This window comes from Cavia porcellus, unplaced genomic scaffold (genome assembly GCF_034190915.1).
Source record: "Cavia porcellus strain 051 isolate PalLab524CR breed Dunkin Hartley unplaced genomic scaffold, mCavPor4.1 scaffold_6, whole genome shotgun sequence".
Taxonomy (NCBI): Eukaryota; Metazoa; Chordata; class Mammalia; order Rodentia; family Caviidae; genus Cavia; species Cavia porcellus.
Window position 1 is genome coordinate 28,431,785 of NW_026947489.1, and position 26,784 is coordinate 28,458,568.

Sequence of the window (26,784 nt, forward strand, 5' to 3'; positions counted from 1 at the left end):
ATGAAGGATTCATCTTACCTAAACACAGGTCTGACCTTTGCTCTTGACTATAGAGAGGTGATCTCTGGGCCATAGAATGTCCTGTTTGGAAGAAGTATCTTTGTTTCCTTGGATCCTTGACTGGATGGAAGAACTGGAGACTATAAGTGTTAGCCTGAGGAGGGGTTAGAGACTGAAGGGGCTAGAGACTGAAGGTCAGCCGTGTGGACAGCACCTGACAAGCCCCAGGAAAATCTATTCAAGGGCTGGCACTATTCTGCATGAACTGTGGTTCCTGTGGCTGGGAGGAGGTGACAGTATCCAGGACTTCACCAGGAAAGGAGGCCCAGGGTTCCATGTGTGGGTCTTACCCAGGCTCTGTCCTGAACATCTCTCCCGCTGGCTAATTTTAATTTGTGACTTTTGGCTATAAGAACACTGTAACCCTAGGTTCAATGATTTTTTGGAGACTGAATCCTGTGAGTCATCTAGAAACTATAGAATCCAAGGGGGGGTCTAGAGGCCTCTAGATTTGTAGCCATCTGGTCTGTAGTGAAGGCAGCCTGATCCCCTTGGACTGTGCAGTTGGTGGTCCTCAAGGCAGGGGCCCAGAATCCTGCAAAAACCTGGCAGTCTAACATGTGTCCTCAGCCTTGGGGTTTGGTCAACTCCAGGCACCCAAGTTCTGGAGATGACAGGGGTGGGGGTGGGGGAGTAAGGACAGGGGAAAATGAGCTCTTTCCACTTGGGGAACTTACTGATGCCAAAGAGGGTTAAGCAGGGTTCTATGTGACCCCAGAGTAGGCTGGGCTGAGATCCTGGCCATACTTGGCTTGCGAGTGCTTGTGTATTTTCCCCTCCTGCTGCTACCTGAGGGCCCTGACTCACCCAGTACCAGGAGGTCCTGCCAGAGGCACTCTGATTTGAACACAGGCCGTACCCAGCAGGGGTCAGGCCCAAGCCCATGGCTCCTAAGCAGGTCATACAACTGGGCCCACCTGACCGTGCCCAGAAGGGACAGGCAGAGACAGGAAACAGCCACCAGTGCCAGGCCTCTGCTCCATGTAGATGTGGCAGCGGGAATGAAAAGCAAAAGATGAGCTGTGGGGATTTGTTTTATGATCAAGTTGGACTTATGTAAAAAAATGCAAGAATGATATACATTAGAAAACTTACAAAAATTTTAATAATGTATGGACGAATCAGAACAATGGTATGAAAATATTGCTTGATAAAATTAATCACAAGCTCAGATTTTAAAAAAAAGTTTAAAGTAGGGCATTTCCTTAAAGGTTAATTTAATATGCCAGTGTGACTGAGCTAGTTTCTAGTCAGTCAAATCATATTCTGGATGTTTATCTGAAAATGTTTTTTCCTTCTTTTTTTTAATGGGGTTAACATTTAAAATGGTGGGCTCTGAGTAAAGCAGATTACCTTCTAAAAGTGGGCAGGCCTTGTCCAAGGTCAAAGGCCTTAAGCAAATGAAGACTGGCCTCCTCTGAACAAGAAGAAATTCTTGTCATCAGACGCCTATAGACTCAGACAATAGTTCCTCCCTGAGTTCCAAACTATTCTACCAGGCCCTGGACTCACCAGGCTTCTCCAGCTGCGTTACCCAATTTCTCAAGATAAATCTTTCTGTTTCTCTCCTTCTCTCTTTCTTTCTCTTTCTACACAGACACACACCCGAAGTCAGGGGCCCATATACATAAGTTAAAAATATTCAGAGAAAACTGTGTCTATGTTGAACATGTACACAGACTTTTCTAGTCTGATTTCCCTAAACAACATAGCATAACAACTGTGCACCTAGTAGTTACATTGCGCTCTGTATTATAAATTGTCTAAGGATTAATGTAAATAGTATGAGAGAATGTGTGTAGTTTATATGTAAATGCTATGACATTTTACATAAGGGAGGGTCCACACATTTGGGTGTTTGTGGGCCCCAGAACCAAGCTCCAGACACTGAGAGACAACTGTATGCACATCTTTGTACCACACTGGCTAATCAAGTATCTGTTAGAAGAAAAACCAGGGGACTTCCAGGAGAACATGGCAGACAGATAGCAGCAGGTACGGAGGCTCTCTGAAAGACCCAGCTTAGAATTCAAGAATGGTGTGGAGTAAGGAATCATAAGCAAGTGGAGATATGCCCCGCTGACCCAAGAACAAACTGGGCTGAGAGAAACCAACTGGGAATGCAATCCTGATGCTATAACAGGAACAGAAAAGCCTCAGTGTGGAAGTTGGAGCCCGCGCCATTGGAAGCCGTGATTTGGTTTCCCGCCGGCGCTGCTGAGTCTACATCGGCTTGGCAGGGAGAGAGACGCACGAAAGCTCTGAGAACGGGAATCGGTGAACGGAGTTGAAAGCAGGACGGGCGGGGAGCTGTGCATCGACCTGCGGTGAGTGAGAGAAACTGGGATTCTTCCACTGTCTAGCAGACTCCAACAAAGGACATTCTGGGACCGGGCAGACTTGCGGGAACAGGGTGCTGCAGTGACTTCAGCCACGGATCCCCCTCTCAAGCGGGATTGGTGAGCAGTGCCTAGCCTACGTGACGCTGCTGGCTGAGACCCAGTAGGCTAGCACAGCCCAGGTCCCAGCACCTGAAGGTAGATTGACCTGGAGGGGCGGGTCCCACATAGGCTGCCTGGTCTGCAACTTCCTGGTGTGCTTCGGTGGGCAGGAACACCTAGCCGGCGCAATTCAATCAGACTGTGGCTGACAGGGAAGGAAGCTGGGCCTCCTATATACGCTTGCATATATAAGGAACAAAGAATATGGGAAGAGGCAGCAACAAGAAAGGCTCCTCGGCCCCCAATCCTGAGAAAGAGGCAATAGCAGACACAGCACCAATAGATATAAAGTGCTATCTCCAGAGCCTCATAGACAAGTTCAGGAATGAAGTTATTAATGACCTGAAGCTAGACATAAGCAGAATAGTTAGAGAAATGCTAAGCACCACCCAAGAAAAAAACAGATGGTGGAATGGAAGAACAGAAAAAGAGGGGAATTGTTTAATGGAGAAAATGGAGAAAGCATAGAATACGTGAAGCAGGTTCAAAGAGATTACCAGGAAACTAAAAACTCTATCAAAAACTGGAATAACAGCTTGAAAGAAACTAAGGACAGATTATCTGAACTGGAGGGCAGATTTGTAATATGGGGGCATGAAATGAAAAACTTCTCAAAAATAACAAAGAAACAAACAGCAATAATACAAAGACTAGAAGATGATAATACAAAGACTAGAAGATGATAAGATTCTATAACTTAAGAATTAAGAACATAAAAGAAGAAGTAGGGACACAAACAAATGAACTACAAAAGCTACTCACAGAAATAATCCAGGAGAATTTTCCTAATTTAGCAAAAGGTAAAGATACTCAGTTGTATAAAGCATACAGGACCCCAGCCACCTACAACCCAAACAGAGAAAAACCCAGGCATATAATAATTAAAATTCCAGAAATCTAATACAAGAACAGAATATTAAAAGCCGTCAGAGACAAGAAACAGATCACTTACAGGGGAACACCCATCAGAATTACAGCAGACTTCTTGGCACAAACCATCAAATCACGAAGAGCATGGGGGGAAATAATTCAAGCTTTGAAAGATAATAATTTCCAGCCAAGATTGATATATCCTGCACAACTATCCCTGGAAATTGATGGAAAAACAAGGTGCTTCCAGGATAAAGAGGAACTAGGGGAATATGCAACCACCAATTCATCTCTACAGAGAATACTGCAGGATATTCTAAAAAAGAAAAATACAAAGAATCCAGAAATAGCGGCAGAGAGGCCACAATAAATGGAGCAGAAAACAAAATGAAGAAGACAAACTGACAACTAATGACAGAAAAAGAGCTCAACAGAAATGGAGCAGAGAAGATTGGATGATAGGAACAGCTATTTTGGAGAAAATGTCGTCTAATACTGATTTAGTATCATCTTGTTTTGAAGTCTCATCAAGCTTTTGTTCTTCTGTCTCCATTGGTCTAAACAGGTTGTATCTTATTGGATTTTATTATATATGATAGTATAAGCAAAACCTTTTATAGACAAGGAGATTATACAGAAACTTTTGTTCATTTTCTGTTAGTTGATTCTAAATACCCTGTAATACTGTCATTCTCTTAAATGGTTTTACATTGTTTTTGATATATTTGATGCTACAGTATATGAAGTTATACTCAAAGATTTCAAGGAAAGAGACAATATGGTAACTACTTTTATGTCAGGATTATCTTGTGGTGAAACACTATTTTGCTTAAATGGTTATGTTTTGATCTGCGCTGTTTTGCAGTTACGCCCTCTTTTATCTCAATCTCCATTTTATTATTTACTTTTTAATTTTTATCCTTTTAATTAAGGGAAAAATAAATAAAAAATAGCAGGATATATTATAGTAACCCACTTTGACTTTCCATTATCTTGATTTAAAGCCCTGTATTGCTCTCACCATCTTGTTTTGACTGATGTTTCTCTATTCTGTTTTGCTTGATAGTACCAGGTTCGAAAGTTTAGGCAACAGCTGTGAAGATAGTGGGATTCATTATGATGCCCATTCTGGTTGACTGTTATCTACTTTTGAAGATCTATAATGTCTCTAATGTTTTGGTTTTGTCGGTTTTGTTCTTTACTGTTTTGTTCAATTTTATTATAACTGATGATATAGGCAATTCTATTAGAGATAGCGGGAGGCATTATGGTAACCATTGTTGATCACCTAGTATTATGCTTTTACATTATCTATTATGTCCACCCTTTTGATTTGACTGACTCTGTTCTGTTATGTCACATTTGGTTCTACTCTCTTCCAAAAAAGTAATAAGAACTCTGGGAGCAACAAAACCCAAAATGTGTAATTGTCATTGTACAAAAGAGAGGAAAAGAAAGTGCTCTAAATGATATAACTGCATGTATATTTAAGTGTATAAGATAGATAATGATATTCCTGAGTTTTGTTGGATCATTGAACAGAACTGTTTGCAGTCTCACTGTTGGAATGTTCACTTTATAAGCTTTAATTTTGTAACTTGAACAATTATTTCTAAGATGACAAAATGTAATCCATTAACTAGTGATTTCCTACTGTTTATTTTTTTCTTTAAATCTGTATAACTTGTACCCTTTTTCTTTTTTTTCCTTAAATAAAATTTTAAAAAAAAGAAAAGAAAAACCAAACATCTGCTATGCTGAACCTTAGATCTGTTTCCTTGGGGTCCAGGAACAAGGTCAAGAGGCCCAGGATTTCGGTTTCTCGGTGTGGTTTCCTGGAGTTTTTGCAGTTTCTGTGGATCAGGAGCTGGGGCCTGACTTGGCTGGTCCAATGCTGTCAAGAAAATACAGCAGCACATGTCCAGCAGCTCAAGACTACTGGGGCAGTGTTGGTTCCCAAGCTTGAGGATGTCACCTCTGGCAGGATTCTGTTCAGAGACGGAGACATGGGGAGACACAAGGAAAGAATGGGTCTATGGGGGGAAAATGACACAAATTCTTTGATAGTTCAATTGAGAGGCCTGAGGAAGATAAAGACACAGCATCTCCAAAGGTTGTGGGGAAAGAACTTTTGGTCTTGGGTTTGAGCTTTTGTCCTCCATCCAACCACCGGCTAAGAAGAATGTGATATCAGAGCAGCTGGACCCCTCTCCCCCGTGGTACTGGAGATTGACCCCAGAGCCTTCACACTGAGCTACATCCCCAGCAATCTTCACTTTTTATTTGGAAGCAGGTCTTGCTAAATTGCCCAGGCCGGGCTTGAACTTTCAATCCTCCTGCCTTAGCCTCCAAGGATGCTAGGATTACAGACATGCACCACCATGCCTGGCTGCGGTTAGATATTTTTGATGTTAGACTCCCACAGAGTTCAGGCACAGCTATGATATTTCAAGGCATGGCAGGAGCCCAGCACAGCTGCGGTCCATAGTAAGAATTCAAGGCTGGTGGGCCTCAGAGCCCTTGGTCCATCATTTCCATCTGCAGTGAGGAAGCAGACATCAGAGGAGGTGACATGTCCTTCCCAGGGTCACACAGCAAACCCAGGGCATGTTGGTACTCCTTGTCTCCAGCTGTGACCACCACCCTTCTAGGAACAGAATCCTGGTTTCCATGCAAGGGGCTCACCTCTCTTGCACTTGCTTCACAGCTCAGTGTCCCCACACACTCTACCCAACTCAGCAGGTGGCCTTATGGCTCAGACCTGTCCATCCAGAAGGCCCTACCCCGGCCCGAAACTGGTATGGTGACATACTCTGCTTCAAAACAAGCTATTCCAAAACCGTACAGGAGAACAGCTGTTAACATTCCTCTCTATTGCAGACTGACAGTCATGTTATCTGTGCCCCAGGCCTAACAGAGGCCCCAGGCCTCATGTCTACTGAGAAAGTCCAGGATGTGACTCTCCCAGAACTGGACTGGCTTGAGACTTGGGTTCTTGGGTCAGAGGGGGTTTCAATGTAAAATGAAGACAGTCTTGGGCAGGCTGGGACAAGTTGGTCATCTTACCTAATACCTGATGGTGAGCAGTGACATGGGGACAGAGGACAGGTTGAACTGATGCCTTTCAGATGCAGAAAGATGGTGTCAGACTCACCCACTGGTACACTGTGATCTGATCAAGGTTATTCCAAGCACACCTTGTCCCCATTGTGAGAATAAAGGGGGAAGATGGAGTGGGAGAACTTGCCTAACAGCAGAGAGCTCGGAGAAATTCTGAACTGTTCTTGTCCTCCTTGGGGAAGGGACCCGGTCTGCAGGAAAGATCCTGAAGAAAGCAAGGAGCACCCAATTGGGAGGGCAGGACATGATTGTAGGGGGCAGGCTATGGTTTAATCCTGGGTCTGAGCACCTGGAAATGATTAGTGGACTTTTCTAAGCCTCTTCATCTTTAAAAGGAGCCAACCATAGCCTCTGCAGCATTGTTGACTGATGACAATGCAGGTGAAAGACTTGGCAGATTACTGAGAGGGGACCACCTCGCGGGGTGAAGCTGGACAACTGTGGGTTAGCCGTGCAGCTAAGCTGCTTTGGAAAATCAATGTAGCTGGGCTTCTTGAAGAGATGGATGGTTTTGACTCCAGTCAAGTACAGGTTCAGCTGTTAGGAAAACATCAGTAGAGCATAGCAGACTTGGAAAAGCTCTTCTGAAGTTCCTGTCTTCTGGATCACTGTTCATTTCCTTTTTAAATTTTTATTTCCTTTTAAACATTGCTTTTGCTTCTGTAGCTTTGCTCTGTTCTGATTTCCAAAGAAAAATTGCCCCATAGGATAGAGACAATATAAGAGTGGATACGGGGCTTTGTTCTGGGCTCCAGGGTGGACATTAGTCCCTGGGGGGGGCACTGGCAGTAAACTGCTCTTTGGCCTATTACTCCATATCTTGTTGGTTCTGTCAGAGATCCCCTGTAGTCTCCTCCTTCGCCGACACGTAGTAGGTATTAGGTAAATGCTAGTTGTTATTTTTAATGTACTCATTTTAAATATGGACCCGAATCCTGGTTAGATTTGGCTTTTATGTACATAAATGATCTTTGGTTCCTGTATAAGTGATATCCTGGGTGTGATGCTAGACAACGCCTGGTTTGAAACTTTGCCATTAATTTGAACTAAGGTTGCATTTCAGATGGCCGCCACCAGAGGGCTGTGTTGCGAACCAATTTCTGCAAGGACAGTGACCAGCAGTGGAATATGGGTAGGGTGGGTATCAGGTGGCAGACAGTTAAGGGAGGAGTGAGGGTGGGAGGAGAGAGTAACCGCCCCACGCACAGAGCATGTGCAACACTCTATAATATATATTCTTAAACTCATGTAGCGATCATAGTGTATTGATTAGTAACCAGCATTTATAGGAATATTTAAAAAAAGATATAATTCAGAGCAAAATTTCAGGGTGAGAGCACCTGAGTGAGGTCTCTAACAGTACTGTCCCAACCTGATGCCTTTTGGGGTTTCCTCTTCATGACTGGGATGCCCATCAATAATAAAACTGATAAGTAGATTTTGATGGATTCGTGCCATGAGTTACTAAACTATGGGAATGAGTACTGTGTCTTACACACAGCACTGGCGATGAATTTCCATCATGCTGAGGCATGAAAGCATAATCCTGAATGACAGCACGAAAGCTAAACTAATTATGATACTGGAAATGAGGACAGAGTATCTTGCAGGCCCCAGGGAGCATGACTGGAGGGGAACCCAGGAAGGTTCTGGGTACTCGTAATATTCTGTTTGTTGATCAAGGTACTGGTTATGTGAATGTGTTCAACAGTGTCAGTCTTTTCCACCGCCCTAATTGAATACTTGAGACTGGGTATTTTATAAAGAAAAATTATTTTTTCTATAGCTGTGGGGATTGAGAAGTACTTGGTGAGGGTCCTCTTGCTGTTAGGTGTCCCACAGAGTCTCAAGATGGTACAGGGCATCACATGGTGACAAGGACCCATACAAGAGAGACCCATAGAAGCCAGTGTGGGTTTTATTACAGACTTGCTCTGGAGATAACCTAGTAATCCATTAATCCATGAGTGGATCCAACTCTGCCTGAGGGCAGAACTCTTATTACCCAATCACCTGCCAAGATTCTATCACCTTTAAACACCATTAATCCATGATAATGGGACTTAAGTACCCTATGCAGAAATTCAGGGTGACAAACATTCAAACCATACCAAATCATGAAGAGTCATCAAGTTGCTCACTTATGATCCATGCCCTTTTCTGTATGTATTAAGAGTTTATTTTTTTAAAAAAGCCAGATACAGTGGGTCATATCTATAACCCCAACTACCCAGGAAGTTGAAGCCAGAGGATCTCAAATTTAAGCCCAGGCTGGGCAATTTAGCAAGACCCTATCTCAAGGAAAAAGATTTTAAAAGGCTGTTGATTTAGTTGTGAAAGACTCTGGGTTTATCTACCACCACCACCATCACAACAAAAAAATTTTAACTACAAAATTTGGGGACACATGGTGGGGTGCCCCGGCAAAAGGAAGGAACTCCAGTTCTGGGTCAGCCCAACTAGGCTTTCCTCAACCCGGACCATGTGAGTGGCAGCTGTGAACCTCAACATGGCGAGGGAGACCATGGATGTTCTGTTGGGGATTTCAAAAATCTTGAATGTTGATTTAGATATGGAAACTATTTGTGTATAACTTTGTGAGCAAGGCATTAAGCCATAAGCTTTATCACTAGTTATTAGGGCTATTAAGGCTTTTTTTTTTTTATCAGTACCGAGGATCGAACTCACGACTGCCTGCTTGCAAGGCAGGTGCTTATGCCATTGAGCTAAATCCCCAGCCCCTGTTATTAGAGCTATTAAAGCATTAAAGTTTGCTGAAAACACAACAAGCTGACTTTCCAGAGAAATACTGAGGAGATACTAGGTCAAGCTCTGCAAGAGGATATTAAGATTACATTGCATCAAAAAGGTACAGTGAAATTACTGTGTGCAGCAGTGCAGAAAAAGTTTTCCTTTAGGGAGAATTATAAAATCATAGCTTTATAAATAAATTGAAAGAGGCTTATAGAGGGAACTATCAGATGTATTTCCTTTGTGTCTTATTCAGTTTTTCTTTTTATTTTAAAAAAACAAAAAAGATAAAAAAGGACAGAATTTCAAAACAAAATAATAAGAAATTAACAGTAGTTAATATACTGCATTTTGTTATCTTCAAAGTAGTTTTTCAGATTATAAGATTTAGTCTTGAAAAAAAGGATCAAACTAAACGAAAACACAAACTGTTCTTTTTGATGAACTAACAGAGATTAGTAGGATAGTTATCTACTTGAATATATATACATACACACAAATATGTATACATATATACATAGAATCTTTCCCCGTCTTCCTTTTCTCCTTTCCTCTATCCCAGTTGTTCTTTCCTTTTGAGCACTTTCTTTCCCTTTCATTTTCACAATTATATTGCACATTTTGGATCTTATTCACTCTTTCAGTTTTTTTTTTACAGTAGAAAGGTAATATGATATTTACACATGCAAGTCTGATTTATTTCATTTATGAGTAGAGTCTCAATTTGCATCCATTTACCTATAATATCCTCAATTTTTCCTTCTTTATAATTTGAGTAATACTCCATTGAACAAAAATACCACATCTTTTTTATTTATTCTGCAGTTGATGGGCATTTGGGTTGTTTCCAAGATTCAGCTATTACAAGTTGTGCTGCTATAAACATGGGTGCATATAGATTGCTACGGTATGATGTTTTCAATTCTTCTGGGAAAATACTCACAAGGGGAATAGCTAGATTGAATGGGCCCTCCAATCCTAGTTTTTGAGGCATCTCACACTGATTTCCACAGTGGTTGTACCAATCTACGCTCCCACCAACAGTGCAGAAGGATTTTTTCCTCCCCCAGCTCTGCCAACATTTGTTATCAATTGATTTCATGATGATAAACATTCTTTCTGGAGTGAAATGTAATATCAGTATTATTTTAATTTGTATTTCTCAAATAACCAGTGATTTTGAAAATTTTATTCATGTATTTATTTGCCATTTGTATCTCTTTTGTTTTTGTTTTGGTACCAGGGATTGAACTCACAACCTCATGCTTGCCTGGCAGGCACTTATGCTGCTGAGCTAAATCCCTGGCCTAACATTTGTATTTCTTCATCTGAGAAGTGAGTGTTAATCTCAGATGCCCATTTTTGGATTGGGTATTTGAGTTTGGGGAGCCTTATTGAGTTTTTTAATGCCCCTGTGCTGTGACATGGCTGTTCTCATCTTTATGTATGTATTCCTTATTTAGAGCACTAATAACTTCAATTTTCTCAACAGGACTGTCTGTCATGTGCACACCTGTTGTGCCTTGTTGAAGGACAGTGGAGCCCATCAGCAGGAATGTGCAGTAATTATGACTTGTTGACATTTCCATTATAAGAGCCCTGGCCCTGGGTTTTGCTGATCAAACGCTGTACCCCTAAGAGAAAGCCGCCTGCTGAACAAACTGCTTCCCGGCACTGTCTTGCTTACAGGAGCAGCACAGAGTCCGAGCTGCTTTTCATTCCAGGTTTCTTTTGGTCCCACATCTTTTCCAGTAAGGTGAGGCAATGAGTTGCTTTTTATAGGTAAGCTTGTCTGACACCTGCCACTGAGGGTGCCCTGGCTAATCTGCTTAGCACCAAGGTGCCAGCTGGGCCTCTGGCTGTAGGAGAAAGAGGCTTCTCTTCCAGATACAGGGCCAGCAGCCTGGTCTGTCTCCTCTGAGAAGGAGATGTTGGGAACCTGGCTCCTTCCAGTCTCTCCCTTTTCTTCTGATCGTCATGAAGTAAACAAGCTCCCTTCCATTTTTACTCTTGAAATTTTAAGTCATGAAAGTGATCATTCAAGAATATATTTTAGAAAATTTCAACCTGCCCTCCAACATGATGTCCTGCATCATCAGAGACCCAGAGCAACAGGGCCAAGAGACTATGGACTTATACGATGGAATTTCCAAAATCATAAATCAAAATAAATCTTTCTTCTTCGTAAGTTTCTTAGTTCAGTTATTTCATCACAGTATTGGAAAGCTGGCTAATACAAGCATCAATCCAATGGGACATTATCAGAAACAGCATGACATTGCTGGTATATGTGGCACCCCATTCTCTATGTGCCCCCCCCCACCAAGATGTCTTCTTAATGCAGCACATTCTCCATTTAAGAGTCTGAAAGCTGAGGGTGTCATTTTCTAGCTACAGGATTTCCCACATCCTAAACTAAGTGGTTAGTTTAATATAACAAAGCAAAAAAGTATTCTACCATTTAATCTTGACATGGGAAATGTCTGTGCTTTACCAGTGTTTTTTGTAATAAAAAAGAAATAAGTAAAAACAAATGATCAGTCCTTTGTCCAATTAGCAGTGAGTAGGAATAAACAATGCAAAATAAAACCAACAAAAGCTAAAATTGCACATGATAAAGGCTTAAAGAATCACACTTGTGGGAATAAAAATAATTAATCTGGTTACACTTAGATTTGGTTTTTTGGTTTTGGTTTTTGAGACAGGGTCTCACTTTGCAGTGCAGGCCGGCCTTGAACTCATTATGTAGCCTAGGCTGGCCTCGAACTCTCAATGATCCTCCTGCCTCAGTTTCCCAAATGCTGGGATTATGGGTGTGTCCCACGAGACCCAGCTAGACTTGTTAAGAAATAACACCCACAAAAGAAAATTCACAAAGTTCAAGTTACAATGGGTGAAATATCATGGTATGTGGAAAAGACTTGATCTAAACAAAAACAAGTAGAAAAACTGGAAGCAGCTAAATATTTTTTATTGAAAGTTGACCAAGAAATTAAATTGAATTATTAGATTTATTCAGAGAAATTCTTTTTCTTCTATTTCTTTTATTGAGAATTATAAAAATACTGTTCTGTTATAAACAATTGGGATGAAACAGGAATATACAGCTTCCCTATACCCCCCACCTACTTCCCTTCTCTATAATCAGCTGTGTACAGATTTCATAAAATATGTTCTAGATAAAAATTCATTAGTGTACTCATAAAAATGTTTAATAAAATTAAGTTAAAGCTTCCCCAAGGTTGTAAAAAAGGGAGAAGTTAAAAGATGAACTTTAGTCACCAAGTAGGACAAACACAAATTACCTCGACATAAATCCTCTGTGGCTGTCACCCTGAAATGCTGCTGCCATCTCCACAAATCACCTACTGGGCCTTGCTTTTCTCTCCTCTTTTTCTTCCTGCTTCCCTCCATCTCTCCCTTTCTCCTTTCCTCTACCAATTCTTCTTTCATTGTCAACATGTACCAGGCTCTGTCATGAGCCAGGTACATTCCTCAGATACAGACCCCACCTCAGAGAGGACCCAGCAGAAATGAGCACAAGATGAGCCCTGGGGAGAAGGGTCATAAAGGTTTGCTTGTGTGTATTTAAACTCAGAACACACTTCTGTTAGGGATACTGCTGCTTGAACAATGCTGCCATTCCAGGACAATATTGCCAAGATTCCTGGGGTATCACCCACAGGGACCAAGTGACCAACTGTGCTCCTCCCAGGGGCCTTTCTGGAGACCAGGGGCCAAGGGCCTGGAGCTGGGGGTGGACCCTGATCCCGTGGAGCTCAGTGGAAGAGCCTTGTTGGGATACAGTCATTGTTTTGATTGAGGCAGAAATTCTTTTGACTGTCTTTAATTTTTAATATGTAGAAGGTGCATTTTACAGGGAAATAAGTGAGATGAGCCCTGGAGACATCCCTTAGAAATATTTCTAAACTGGGTATGGTGGCATTAGTCTGTAACCCCAGCACTCTGGGCAGTTGAGGAGGATTCTAAATCCAAGCCTAACCAAGGCAGTTTAGTGACTTAGCAAGACCCTGTTTCAAAATCTAAAAAAAAATTTTTTAAAGACTGGAAGTGTAGCTCAGTGCAAAGACTTGGGTTCAATCTTTAGTGCACAGTATATGGGCCAGGGGATGTTGCTAAAGGAAAATCATATTTGAACTCTGTGTGACTCGAGTCTAGATGACATGAGGGCTCCTTGTGCTCCTCTAAGTTCCCAAGGATCTACGATTTGTGAATGTCACCTAGCTGTCCCTTCATGCAGTTCCAGCCTTGAAGCAGCTCTGGAGCCTGGACCACATGGGGAGATGTGACCCAAGCAGGAGAGGGTCTTGGAGGACAGGTAGGAAGAAGAGGACAGGGTTTCCAGGGAGCAGGGAAGGAGCCAGCTGACTGTGCCCGCTCTGTACTGTCTCAGCCTCAGCACCTTATCCCCGGCCTCCAGCTCCAGCCACCACCCACTGCACCCAGTCAGGTTTGTGATGAGGATCTCCCTGGCCAGCTGCTCAGAACCAGTGCCCAGTGCCACTCCAGGTCTCACCTGCATGTGGGGCTGCAGAGCCAGGAGGGCCCAGCACCGCTCCTGTGCCCTGCAGGTGAGAGCTTCCTTTCCTTGATTAGTCCCAACAATATTTACCAAAGAAGTCTGAAACTGCCCCATTTCTAACCTCTACATTTATTTTAAAGTATAAAAACGATGAGAGTATAGAAATGAGAGTGAAGTCACTACTCTCCACCTCCTGTGAACACGTCTGCGCCTCCTCCAGCTCACCTGGATGCCCTGACCGTTCACTAGAACCCACAGTTCTCAGGATCTAGCACGTGCCTTCTCACTGACTTCAAAGAAGCCCGGCTTCAATTCACTTGGAGATTAGAGACTTCTATCCACAGAACTTTTTTTTTTTTTTTTTTTTTTTTTTTTGGTACTGGGACTGAACTCATGAGCTCTCACTTGCCAGGCGGGTGCTTATGCCACTGAGCTAAATTCCCGGCCGACAGAACATTTTTTCTTCCGGTTTCAGGCTTCCTCTCTCCTTTGGGGCAAGAGGCAAAGTTAAATATGATGGCCACAGCTGGCACTTATACACGGACTCCACAAATTACTTCCTTTTGTTCCTACTTGATTGCCAGCGATGAGAGCAGTCAAAGAGGCTGCAGTGTGGGACCAGGCTCAAGATAGCTCCTCACCTGCAGAAGGTTGTTTGTTTTTTCTTTTTTTTTTTTTTTTTTTTGGTACTGAGGATTGAACTCACAACCTTGTGCTTGCCAGGCAGGTGCTTGTGCTGCTAAATTAAATCCCTGGCCCTGCAGAAGCTATTTTTAAAAGTGTGAAACTCAACGTATTAGCAAGTAGAGGACAGAGTGATGCCCCAAGAAATGAACAACTTAAGTGAGAGTGTTTTGAGAACTGCTAAGTGCCCTGCCAAAAGGACCTGGAAAATTCTCAGATCATTTCCGAAGTGCTTTTAATTTGTAAGGGAACTAGATGTGTATTTAAAGAACATGGGCACTGTCTATCATTATTGGTGTTATTATTCATGTGACCTTCCCTCCAAGCGACACAAATAGAGAAAGGATACCTTGTGCACATTTTTTACCCCATTTCACTCAGTCTGAGGACAGATCTGGCCATCACATGGTTTCTGATGGGGCTGTCGAGGCCAAATACATCCTACAGCTCAACAACAGCCTCAGTAAAAAGCATCTTGAAAGAGGCTAGGAGAGTGACAGGGAGGTTTCCGATTCAAGAGCATGCTGGATAGCTCAGAGTCAGCAGAGAAAGAAAGGCGCACATTTTATTTTATTTTTTATTTTTTGATATTGGGGGTCAAACTCAGGACCTCATGCTTGCCAGTCAGGCACTTATGCCACTTAGCTAAACCCCCAGCCCTAAGTGCACATTTTAATGTATTTTTAAAAATTACTGTAAGCAGATTACAAAGAGGGTTTTTGTTTTTAATTTCTGATTTTTTATTTTTATTTACTTTTAAAAATTTAGCTTTAAAGGGAATAAAACAGATCAAGTAAATAAATCAAAACAGTTATAAAGACAGTAGAAAATCTACGATAGTAACTATATTGCATATTGTTGTCCTTTACATAGTTGCTTGGTTCTAAGCTTACAAAGTCAACCAAACCATACAGTTCTCCCCAGCCCATTCATCGGCTGGCTCACAGGCTGGAGCTCAGCTTCCTTTCTGATTTTTTGTTTTTAATATGGAGCTATGATGCACTCTCTACACTGCCAGATACTGTCTACCAAACCAAAGAAAAGGCTGAGCTGGATATGGTTGCACACACTCATAATCCTAACATTAGGCTGAGGCAAGAGGATTGCAAATTTGAGTCCACTCTGGGCAACTAACAATTCAGTGAGATTCTGTCTCAAATTAAAAAAAAAAAAAAAAGGCTGGTCTGTACTCAGTGCAAAAGCCCTGAGTTCAATCCCGGTACTCTTAAGACAGAGAAAAATAAAAATAAATAAATTAAAAAGGAAAAGAGGAAAAAAAGGAAGAAAAGAAGAAAGAAAAGACTGAAATGAGAGGCAGAATAAATTATGAAACTATTCGGGTCCGTAGCCTCCACCATAAGCTTGCAACACAAGACCAGGTATTCACTTTCAGTGCTCAGTAGAGGTCTGGTGTGTCAAGCAGGAGCCCGTGAGTCGTACTGCTCTCCAGGAAAGTGAGTCTCTCCTGGGCCTCCTGGCCTGGGCTGCTTCACCTCCAGCCTCACTCCCTCCTCTCCCTGCTGATATATCGAGTTTCACACATTTAAAAATAGCTTCTGCAGGTGAGGAGCTGTCCTGAGCCTGGTCCTGCCCACACTGTGACCTTGCTGCCCCAGCGCTGTCCAAGGTGAGCATGGTTTTAGCCCCTGGTTTCCCCAACAAAGCTCAAGACTTTCTCACTACCAGAGCAGGCACAGCTGTTTAAATTTTTCCCAGAGCGTGGGAGGAGGGGAGAGTCTTTACCTAAATTCTGGCTTTCTTCACTTCCTTAATAATTTATTTGGCTTGTCTTCAGCAGGAACCTGATGGCAGCCCTGTCGCTTTCTTGACAAAATATCCTTGAAACTCTCAGGAGTCCCCCACCATCCCATCCGTCAGTTTCACACAACTGTCCTGAGCCCAGAATGGGAGACGAGGCTGGAATGTACCTGCAGTCCTCAGAAGGCCACTGTGGCCTGAGAACTCCAAACCCCCAATGGGATGAAGAGGACAGTGGTTCTGGAAGACATTTCAGTGAGTGGGAAGATGCACAGGACCTGGAGACTCTCCATCACCCACCTTTACACCCAGTGGCCACTTGCGTCTCTCAGGTATATCTGTATCCCTGGGGAATTTGATCCACCTTTGACCCCCCACTTCAGTGACTGAATTAGGTCACTTGCTTTGCTGCAGTTAAACGATGGCGTTTGTATGAGTTCTTTTTGTTCCTGGAGGAGCCCTTCACATCTTCCCTATTGCTTACCTGTCCGTACCTCTCTCTGCTCAGATCTGCTGACAATAGAGATGAGCTTTCATTGAGTGTATTCTATACACCTGATACTCTCCCAGCTAGGAATTAGGTAAAGAGACTGAAGCTCAGAGGGGTCACATAGCAATGCTGATGGCAATCTCAGATGGCAAGTTTTTCTGTGAATATGATACTGGGAAGAACATACATGATCATGCACATGTGCATACAAAGCACCTAGCAGGGAGCCAGGTATATGATAGTCCTCAGGCCATGGAAACTAGCATGGTACATGGTGGGTCATACATGTAGAAACCTGTAGTTCAGAAGGATTTGACCCTGTTTGCAAATCCATCCTAGGCAACAAAGAGACACCTTCAGTAAGGCCCATCTGATAAACTTGGTAGGCTACAAAATGCAGCAGCCTCTGTGGGTAAGGTCAGTTGTCCAGATCTGGCCTCAGCTGCTTCCCAGGTGACAGAGGGCATCCTGTCAGTAACCCACGGTCTGAGGGACTGTGTTCTCCCTTGGCTGAGCTTGGCAGGGTGGGCCTCACTTTTCCCTGCTAGCCAAGGCCTCATTCTTGGAGTCACTGACAATACCTCCTGCCTCTGAGAGGCCCTCTAGGGTCTGCCTCCCCCAGCCTCTGGCTCATTGGGTCTATCCCAAGCCTCAGACATGGGATCACCTTGCCTGACCACAGAAGTCCCACTTTACACCTGCATCCTAACATCCGCCACACAAATTAACAAGAGGCATCCCTGGTACCCTTCCAAAAAAAAATAAGAACAAGAGGCCACTGAGGGAGGTTGACCCTGCGCATCCCTTGGCTAGGCTGACAGCTGTGGGCATGGAGAACTCTTTCCGCGGCCTTCTGAAAGCCACTCCAGCTGTGTAGTTCCCCCAACTTCTGCCCCATTCCATCTCATCCTTCCCAAAGCACATGTCCTCCAGAAGCCAGGCAGACCACTCACTCTTCCTCTTCTCCCCATGCCACCTCCTTCCCAGACATCCCTGTGTCTGCTCAGACAGGCTCACTACTTGGGGAGGGGGGGCAGTAAAGAAGGGATAGGACTCAGGGCCTCACATATGCTAGGTAAGCCAGTTGAGTCAGATCCCCAGCTCATAATGTTACTGTATTATTTTGAGATAAGGACTTCCTAAGTTGCCCAAGCTGGCCTTAAACTTATGATCCTTCTGCATTGGCCTCCCAAGTATCTGGGGTCACAGGTGCATGTCACCACACCCAGCCAGGCCCACTCTTGATGTGTTATGTAAAGGAGAGATAGGAATCAGGACAAGCTCTCTGCCCGTTGCCTTGCTAAAGAGGTCAGGGACCTGTGTGCCTGTTTGGGCATCCTAAGCTTCCTGGCTCACAATTAGAGGCAGCCATGAAAGCACAGTGGTTTAGTATCTGTATCTGTAAGAGCACTGGTCTCCTTAGAACGGCTCTGCACATGGGCTTTGGAATCAGCTGGGCTTCGATGCCTTGGTCTGCCATATGTCAGTTTGTTACCTCAGACACATTCATAACCTTATCCATCATCGGTGCCTCTGTCTGTGGGAAGTATTTAGGTGAGGTGTGAGAACATACTTAGCATAGTGCCCAAGTCATCCAAGCTGGAGCGATGTGGCTCATTGTGGCTGTTATTTTACCCTGTCATCTCTGTACCTGTCCAGTAGAGATCTGACCCAGTGCCTGTGGCTCCCTAATCTTTTTCCAGCTGCTTCAGAGCAGAAAGGCCACATGACTGGAACACAGAAAATCATAGGAAGATATTTTTTATTTTGTGTTGACTTTTAATATTTAATTTTATTAATGTTTTAATATTAAATATTAATAAAATTATATTGCTTAATTCGATTTTAATAGTTTCTTTTACAAATCTTTTAATGTTTAGCTGACACACAGTAATTATATAGATTTATGGGGTACAGTGTGACAGACAATGCAAAGCATGTGTAAGATATATAATGATCAGACTAGGGTAACTGGCATCTCTGTCACCTCAGAAATAATTTCTTTATGCTGGGAATATTCAGAGTCCTCTAGTTATTTTGAAAGTTCCATTTATTGTTGTTAAACATAGTTATCTGACTGTGCTGTATAACACCAGGAGTTACTTTATTTCTCCCAACCAACTGCACCCTGCCCCCATTAACCCTCCCCACTTCATCTTCCTACCCCACCCACTGCCCAGGTCCGGTAAACGCCATTCTAGTCTCCAATATTTTCATTTTTATATATGTGGAAGTAGTTTCTAAAAACTTTTGGAAAATGTAAAGGACAAAGCCACCATAATTCCATTGGGTCAAAACGGTAACTCTTCTATCTTTTTCTCCTTCAACAATCTTTATACAATCGTGCTCTTCATGTTTACACAGATATTTTAGCTTAAACATTATAGTCATGGAGAGTTTCTAGGTTGTAACATAAACTTTATAACTATCATTTTAATGGCCAGATACTATTCCTTTGTGTACACGCGCGTGTCATCATTCATTAGGATTTACTGGGACCCATTAGGGTTTTCGTAGGCCATTTATTTTTGTAAATCTCTGTAGGCTGAGAATGGTAGGCTGGCCATTCTCTAAGCCCTGTCTGAATAGGACTAAGAGTCATATCTCTGCAGCGAGGAGGTGCGTCTGTGTAAGGGACAGCACAGGTGATGGCGAACATGTGACCAAGCAGTGACGGCAGAGTCCTCCATTACATATGTGGCAGCTTTTGAGGGGAGGACCCGCCAGTCTTCCAATGACATCTGCCAGCCCTCTACCTGGCCTTGGGAGTCCCCGCTCTGGCCCACCCTGTGGACAAGGTGAGACAGGGGCTCCTAGTCTGGGGCAGCCTGTCACTGCTGTTGCCTCTGGCCAAGCCCAGCCCAACCAAGTTGTTTTCCTAGGTTTTACCTTTGCCTTGTACTCTTGGGTAATTCTTCATGTCACTTGCTACATTCTCTCCTGGAAATCAGGACAGATGAAGCATTTTTTAATTCATTGAACAAATATTTGTTGAACTCCCACTATGTATCTGGTGCTGTTTTTCTAGAAATGGGAGAGAGTGCCAAGCAGGTCAGACAACACCTGGCCCTCATGGAATCTACATTCTAGTGGGGGAGCCAGACAAAAACTACAGGACAGTTTCTGATAGCAAAAACAAAATATGGGGACCAGGGAGAACTAGGAAGGAAGCTGTCCCTCACCACCACGTGAGCCAGGCACATGGGCTGGGGAGAGAGGAACACACACACACACACTGTAAGCAGCCAGCAGATTCAGAGGAACTGTATCGTTTGATTGAATTTGCAAGCCTAAAACCGGTAGTCTGAGCAACTATTTAGAGGCTAACAATATGCAATATGGAACTATTGTAGATTTCCTACTGTCCTATCAACTGCTTCATTTTGCTTTATTTTTCTGTTTTACATACATACACACACACACACACACACACACACACACACACACACATAGTGAGTAGCTGACAAGAGGAAGAGGATATCTGAGGTCCAAAGGAACCAATAGCTAATAAATGATGAGCTTTAAACTAAGATCTGAAGGATGAGTTTGGCCAGGTGGGATCTAGAAACAGAAAACTGAGGTTTCTGGCAAGCAGAGACCAGGGAAAAAGCAGGAGAAGACACTGGTGGAAGAGAGATCAGAGTTTCATGCTGCGCCAGATGTGCAGAAAGTAGCTGTGGGGTCCACGGAGCATTCCCACCGCCTGTGTTTCACACTGCCTGCTATGGCCGGTTTACTGTGACTGTCACCTTGGAACAACAGGAAGACTAGTAAAGAGGATTTGTTATAGCTCGAGAGAAAGAGAGGTGGCTTGACAGGGATGGTAGTGATGGATCTGTCTGAAAGTGGAATTTATAGGACTGTGGATAGATCGAACATGGAATGAGAAATCACGGGTGCTCCTTGGGTTTTTGTCTTAATAACCCGGAGGTACCTGGTTTAGGGGAACTAGGATACGAATGAACTGGGGTGCAAGGGACTGGCAATGTCCGTCTAACTTGAGATTCATATCCAAGCAAAGCTGACCAGATGAGCAGTTGACAACACAAGTCTGAAGATCAGGAGCCAGGTTGGTGAGATAAGCTGTGTGAATATATATTCAGAGAAGAACACACTTGTTTTCAAAGCCACTAAGCTGGATGATCTCCAGAGGACAGGGGAAAGGGACAGAATAGAGAGAGCAAAATCTGTGTTTTGCTGTTCTCTGCCTTTTGGAAGCCCAGCCAGGGAAGCACCATCAAAGGGAACTAAGAAAGAATAGTTAATGAGGTCCAGAGGAGCCGATGCAAAGACGAAGTCCTGGGAGACTTTGTCTATAAACCTCCCATACTATTCTCTTTTCAGCACAGAATACATGTGAAAATATTTTCAGGGTGCAAAGGCTGTGCTGCTACTTGCTTGAGGCCTCCCCTCCCCTGATACAGACTTGCTTGTGTCAAGGGTGGATTCATGGCTGGCTGGCAGCTGGCCTAAGAATCTACCAGCGTCCCACTATCTGTGCCATCAAGACAGCACCTCCACCTGGCTCCAGAGGCCCCACCTGGGCCCCCACCCTCCTACCTCACGCCCTTCCCTCCTGGCAGAGCTCACGCCTCTGTGCCACCTACATGGCATGAGGCAAGCTCATTCCTACCTCTTCTTCCGTGTTCTGCCACTTCTGTTCCTGGAGATTGCTCTCTTTTTGACTTCCTGCTGCCGCTCCAAACCTAACCCCCACTTCAGGCCTAGCCCCAGGCCCTGTTCCCAGGTGCATCACCTGCTCCCACACTGGACCAAGTTCCTTCCAGATCCAGCCTCTCTGGGTTTTGCTTTTGTCCACCAGGTCCTGACTCCTCATGGCCACCCTATGCCTTAGCCTACTGTCCACTCCATCACAATACCCTGAAGTTCTCTCTGGAAGCACCTCTGTGTCCTGCTACCTTTTTCCATCTCCACCCTCACCCTGGTCACCAAAGCCCGTCCTCCCATTCCCAGTCCTGCCCACTCCCATCCTGCCAGCAGCCAGAGTGATCTTACATCTCTCCTCTGGTTAAGACACTCCAGGTAAAACCACGAGTCCCCACCATGCTCTTCAAGGCCATGTGAGACCAGCACTTCCCACCTCATCATTCCTAATTCTGAGGCTTCAAACATACATGTTCAGTTCCCAGACATGGTGGCATTTCCACCACTCAGTGGAGCCTGTGCTCTGTGCTCGGGCTGGGAGGCTCTTTCCTGTGGCCCACACAAGGCCAACTTTGAATTTTTCTTTAGGCTTCTTTTAACTTAAAGGCTGAGAGGTGGTCCCCAATTCCTCTTCCAGACTATATCACAATACTATAGTTGATGACAGTGATAAATTGCTTGTATTAATTCTTCCCAACTTAATTGTCCTGTAGCAAAAATAATAAAAACAGCAATAGCTATCCCTCGTTAAGTTTTATGATATGTTAGACTCTTTACACAGTTGTATAATCCACTGTGTGTATCTTTACAAGAATTCTGGGAAAGGGATTCTATTAACCCTGTTTATAGGTCAGAAAAATGAGTCTCTAAGAGGTAAATCAGCTGCCTAGCCATCTGGTTAGTACCAGAGCCATGATACAGATTGAGGCATCTTTCATCCCAGACTTCTTACTCTTTTCTCTAGATTTGCCATTGTGAGTCTTATCTAAGGCTGTGAATTTTGATGTGGTTGTTGTAAGCTTTTGGTTGGCAGATTTTTGATTTGTATTTTTGGTATCTTCAACCTCCATGTAAAATCATTTGTAGTGTTGTATCATTCAGCACATGAGACCCACACAGGACAAAAGAGTGCATGTTTCCATCAATGTTGTCCCAAGAAATGAGTTCCAGGGCTGAGTCTGAGAAAGGCAAAGTGGATGACCACCTCCAGATCCTGACTTCTAGGGACCCCAATAGCTTCTTTCAGGACCTGCAGCCTTACCCTGTCCTCCGTCCCTGCCTGTGAAGTCGCTGCCATCAGAGCAGTTCTTTACCTACTAGGCAACAAAGCTGACCTGGCTTGTAGGAAGCCTCTCCCACAAATGTTTCATCCACCTAAAGGGATTAGCAGATTCAGGGCAGAGGAGCTGGAGAATAACAGAATCGCTTCACTGAAACAAGTGGGCTGGGTTCTAGGCCAACCTTCAGTGCCCAGCACAGGAATCTCTTCCGTATCTATCTCCCAGACAGGTACCCATTGCATAATTCCAGGTATGCAAATTTATTGCTTCCCAAGCCACCAAGTTTTCCTACTCTGAAGTCAAATCTACCTGCCCACAAAGCCCAGTTTCTACCCACAGCTTTAAAACAACACCCGCCTGTGACACAAAGTTAATCTAACTCTTTCCAAAGCCTTGAAAGCATGTCATTAATATCCAAAATTATAATAATTTTTCTTCCTTGCCAACTTGACAGAGAAGTCAGTATTTCCCATAAATAGTCCAAAGAGCCCCCAGGTTGTTGTCCTTGTCTGTGACACAGACCCCCCTCACTCCTCTGCTGTCTAGAGACTTCACAAAACACCCAGTTGATTCTCCCTCTCAGGGCCACATCTGCCTGTCCCGAGGAGAGTTACCTGGGTACCAAATGCTATGGTGGTTTCGATATGGCTCATTCCACCAAACTTCATGATAAGGTTTGGCCCACATATACTGAAAGGTCTTGGGACCTTTAAGCGGGTATTAGATTATTAAAAGGGATAAAAGCTGTCTTCAAGGAGCTGAGTAGTTCTTGCTCTCATGGGACTGGTTTGGCTTAAGAGAAGCCTCACCACATGCAGCCCCTGCATGGTAAAACTTCTCAGCCTTCAGAACTGTGAGAGTGGATACCATTTTACGCTGGTACCATTTTATACTCACTGCGTTGGCAAAGCTTATGCATCACCCTGAGAGTGGACATTCTTACATAGTGATGGGAGAGTAAATCAGGGCAATTCAGCTAAAAGTGGTGACAGTGCCCTCCCATCACCAGCCGTGTTTTCTTCCAGGAGTACACAGTGAGGAAGCAGTATGAGAGTGGTCACAGCAGCTGAGTCGGTCCCCCTTGTCCCTGGATCTCCAGTACACCATTCATTACAGGAATCACACACATCACACATCATAATTTTTAAAAAGTATTTCTTATTTCGGAGATTTTTAAATGGGAAAAAGCATGAGCCTTAGAACTCATGAAATATAATAATAGCAAAAACCTTAGACACAGCTTGAATATGTGTCACCAAAAATGGGATAAATAATGGTGGTACAGTTCACAGCTATACAAATGAATAAACCAGATCTATATTTATTAATATAGGTAAACCTGACAAACATAATGGTGGCCGGGCGTGGTGGTGCACACCTGTAATAATAGCACCCAGGAGGCAGATACAGGAGGATCGCTGCAAGTTTGATGCCAGCCTGGGCTACATAGTGAGACTCTGTCTCACAAAAGCAACCAGCCAACCAACAAAACAAACAAACAAAAAACATAGCGTTGAGTAGAGGGAGAAAAACATGTTTATAATAGACTGTATATTCTTTATAGTATGTTGTTGAGGATAGTTTTAAAATATACAAAATAATACCAAATGCAGCTTAGGAATACATGCATGTGTAGGGAAAGAATGAAGCAATACCTGGAATGATAGATGCGAGCTCAGGAGGAAGAGAGGTGACAGGTGATGGGCACGTGTCTGGCTGACGGTCGTCTACACAGGGGGCTTCAACTCTGCTGCCAATGTTATTTTTTTAAGCTGTGAATAGATTCATGTGTGTTTGCTTGGCTGTTCTGCATGCATGTTGTGTATCAGGAATATTTATGACTTTTTTTTCAGTACTGGGAATCAGACCCAGGACCTCATGCTTGCCAGGCAGGCGCTGTGCCACTGTGCCCTCTTATTACTTTGTGAAAAGGAGTAATTTGGATTAAGGAGTAAGCAGGGGTGGTGTGCTTTCCTGGGAGGCCGCATTTTCACCACGGCAGGAAAGCAGTCTCTGCCTTCCAAAGCCTCTGCTTCTCTTCCCCCTCCCATCCATACCCTGGCCGTGTACCTTTTCTTGGTTTGAGTTGAAAAATCATCCTGAAGCCCAAGTATTGAGTCTACTTATGAGTTCTTTTTTATTTCATTGTTTTTGTTTGTGGTTTTTTTGTTTTGTTTTTTGTTTTGTATGCCCGCATGGTAGGCATACCATCACTGAACTACATCCCCCAGCCCTGTATTTTCATTAAAATATATCTGTTCATTGACACATAGTAATTGCACATATTTATAAAGCATTTGCAAAGTCTTTTCCCTACTTGCGTAAGGCATGGCTTCCATTTCCTGTCCTCCAGAGGAGCAGCAGCCAGTATGCTTTCTCCATCTCCATTACCAGATGATGAAACGGAGTGATTCAGGGGTTGGCTGGTCCTTCCAGGGCTGGGAGTGGCTTTCCCTGTGCTGCAGATGTCTCAAAAGCAGTCAGGCATGTGACGTGGGCGGATGTATGACAGTGTTGTCTTCGAGTGTCGGGGGCAAATGAGAGATTTGAGCAGATCCTTACCATGAGGGGAGGAATTGTGACAGGGAAGAGAAGGGACTTGGAGGAAAGTGCTCTTTCCCATCATCCCTGAAAGAGGACTTTTGAAGGCCAAAGATGTGACTTAGAGGAAGACATGCCTTCATCTAAAGGCATAAGGGACCCAGTTCAGAGCACAGAGAGGCACCTCCGCCCCATATGTGTACATCTCATTTGTGACTTTAACCCACTCTGTCCTACCCCACCTTCTTCATCTGTGACCTCTTTCAGTCTGTTCTCCAGTGATGCCCACACAATTTGCTTCCACATTGTGAAACCATAAGTGACATAGGGTAGATGCCCTCTTATGCATCTTTATGCGTGCTGTGGGAGATTTCTCCCGGGATATATGAGCCCCAGGCAGATTGCTCTGCAGATATTTTTTCTTGGTTTAAGTGGTGACAGACTGATCATAACATTTCCTCTTCCAGAGCAGGACATGATGGCACCTCTGTCCCCATAACCCAGCAACACATATCATTATCCAATTTCTCACTGCTTTCCAATGTAATAGCTATAGTGAAGTCTCATCTGTTGAACATTTTTTCATATATTCACTTGCTGTTTGTATTTCTTCATCTGAGAAGTGTGTATTTATCTCAGATGCCTATTTTTGGATTGGGTCTTAGATTTGGAAAGACTGATATTTTTGAGTTTTTCATATGTTCTCCATAGTAATCCTTTGTCTTAGGAACAACTGGAAAATGTTTTTCCCCACCTTGTGGGTTGTCTCTTCACTCTATTGGTGGTTTCTCTTGCTGTGTAAAAGCTTTTCAGTAAGATGAGATCCAGTTGTCTTTGTGATAGTTCCTGTGTGATCAGGATTTTATTCATGAAGTCTTTGCCTACACCAGAGTTTTCAAGAGTTTTATCTATTCTATCCTCCAGCAGGTTTAATGTTTCTGTTTTAATACTTAGATATTTGATCCATTTTGAATTTAGTTTAGTGCATGATAAAAGATGTGGGTCCAATTTTTATCTTCAGCTTATGCAAAGCCAGCTTTTCCAGCACCGTTTGTTGAAGAGGCTATCTTTCTTCCAGTGAATGTGTTTGGCACCTTTGTCAAAGATAAGATGGCTGAGTATGATTGGAGTTATTTCTGCATCTTTTAATTTGTTCCATTGATCTTCAGGTCTGTTTTGTTGTTGTTTTTTTGTTTTGTTGTTTGCCAGTACCACACTGTTTTATCATAGTAGCTTTATACTATAATTTCAAATCAGGGATTATGATGCTCTCTGTCTTGCCTTTGTTGCCCAGAATTGCCTTTGCTATTTTAGGTCTTTTTGGGTCCAGATGAATTTTAGGATTGTTTTCTCTAATTTTATAAGACTTACTGTTGGGGGGCTGGGGATTTAGCTCAGTGGCATAAGCGCCTGCCTTGCAAGCATGTAGTTGTGAGTTCAATCCCTGGTACCGATAAAAAAAAAAAAAAAAAAAAAAAGACTTACTGCTGGAATTTTGATCAGAATTGCATTAAATCTGTG

At 43.4% G+C, this 26,784-nt stretch overlaps 1 protein-coding gene across 1 annotated transcript in view; it reads left to right on the forward strand.

Annotated features, from left to right (window-relative positions):
- The first annotated feature begins 16,420 nt into the window (after nucleotides 1–16,420).
- Nucleotides 16,421–26,784, forward strand: part of Pla2g4e (phospholipase A2 group IVE) — a 54,048-nt gene continuing 43,684 nt past the window's right edge. Inside the window, exon 1 of the mRNA XM_063250213.1 lies at nucleotides 16,421–16,619. Within this exon, the coding sequence (XP_063106283.1) occupies nucleotides 16,434–16,619 (186 nt within the window). The 5' untranslated portion in view covers nucleotides 16,421–16,433. The remainder of the gene's footprint in view (nucleotides 16,620–26,784) is intronic.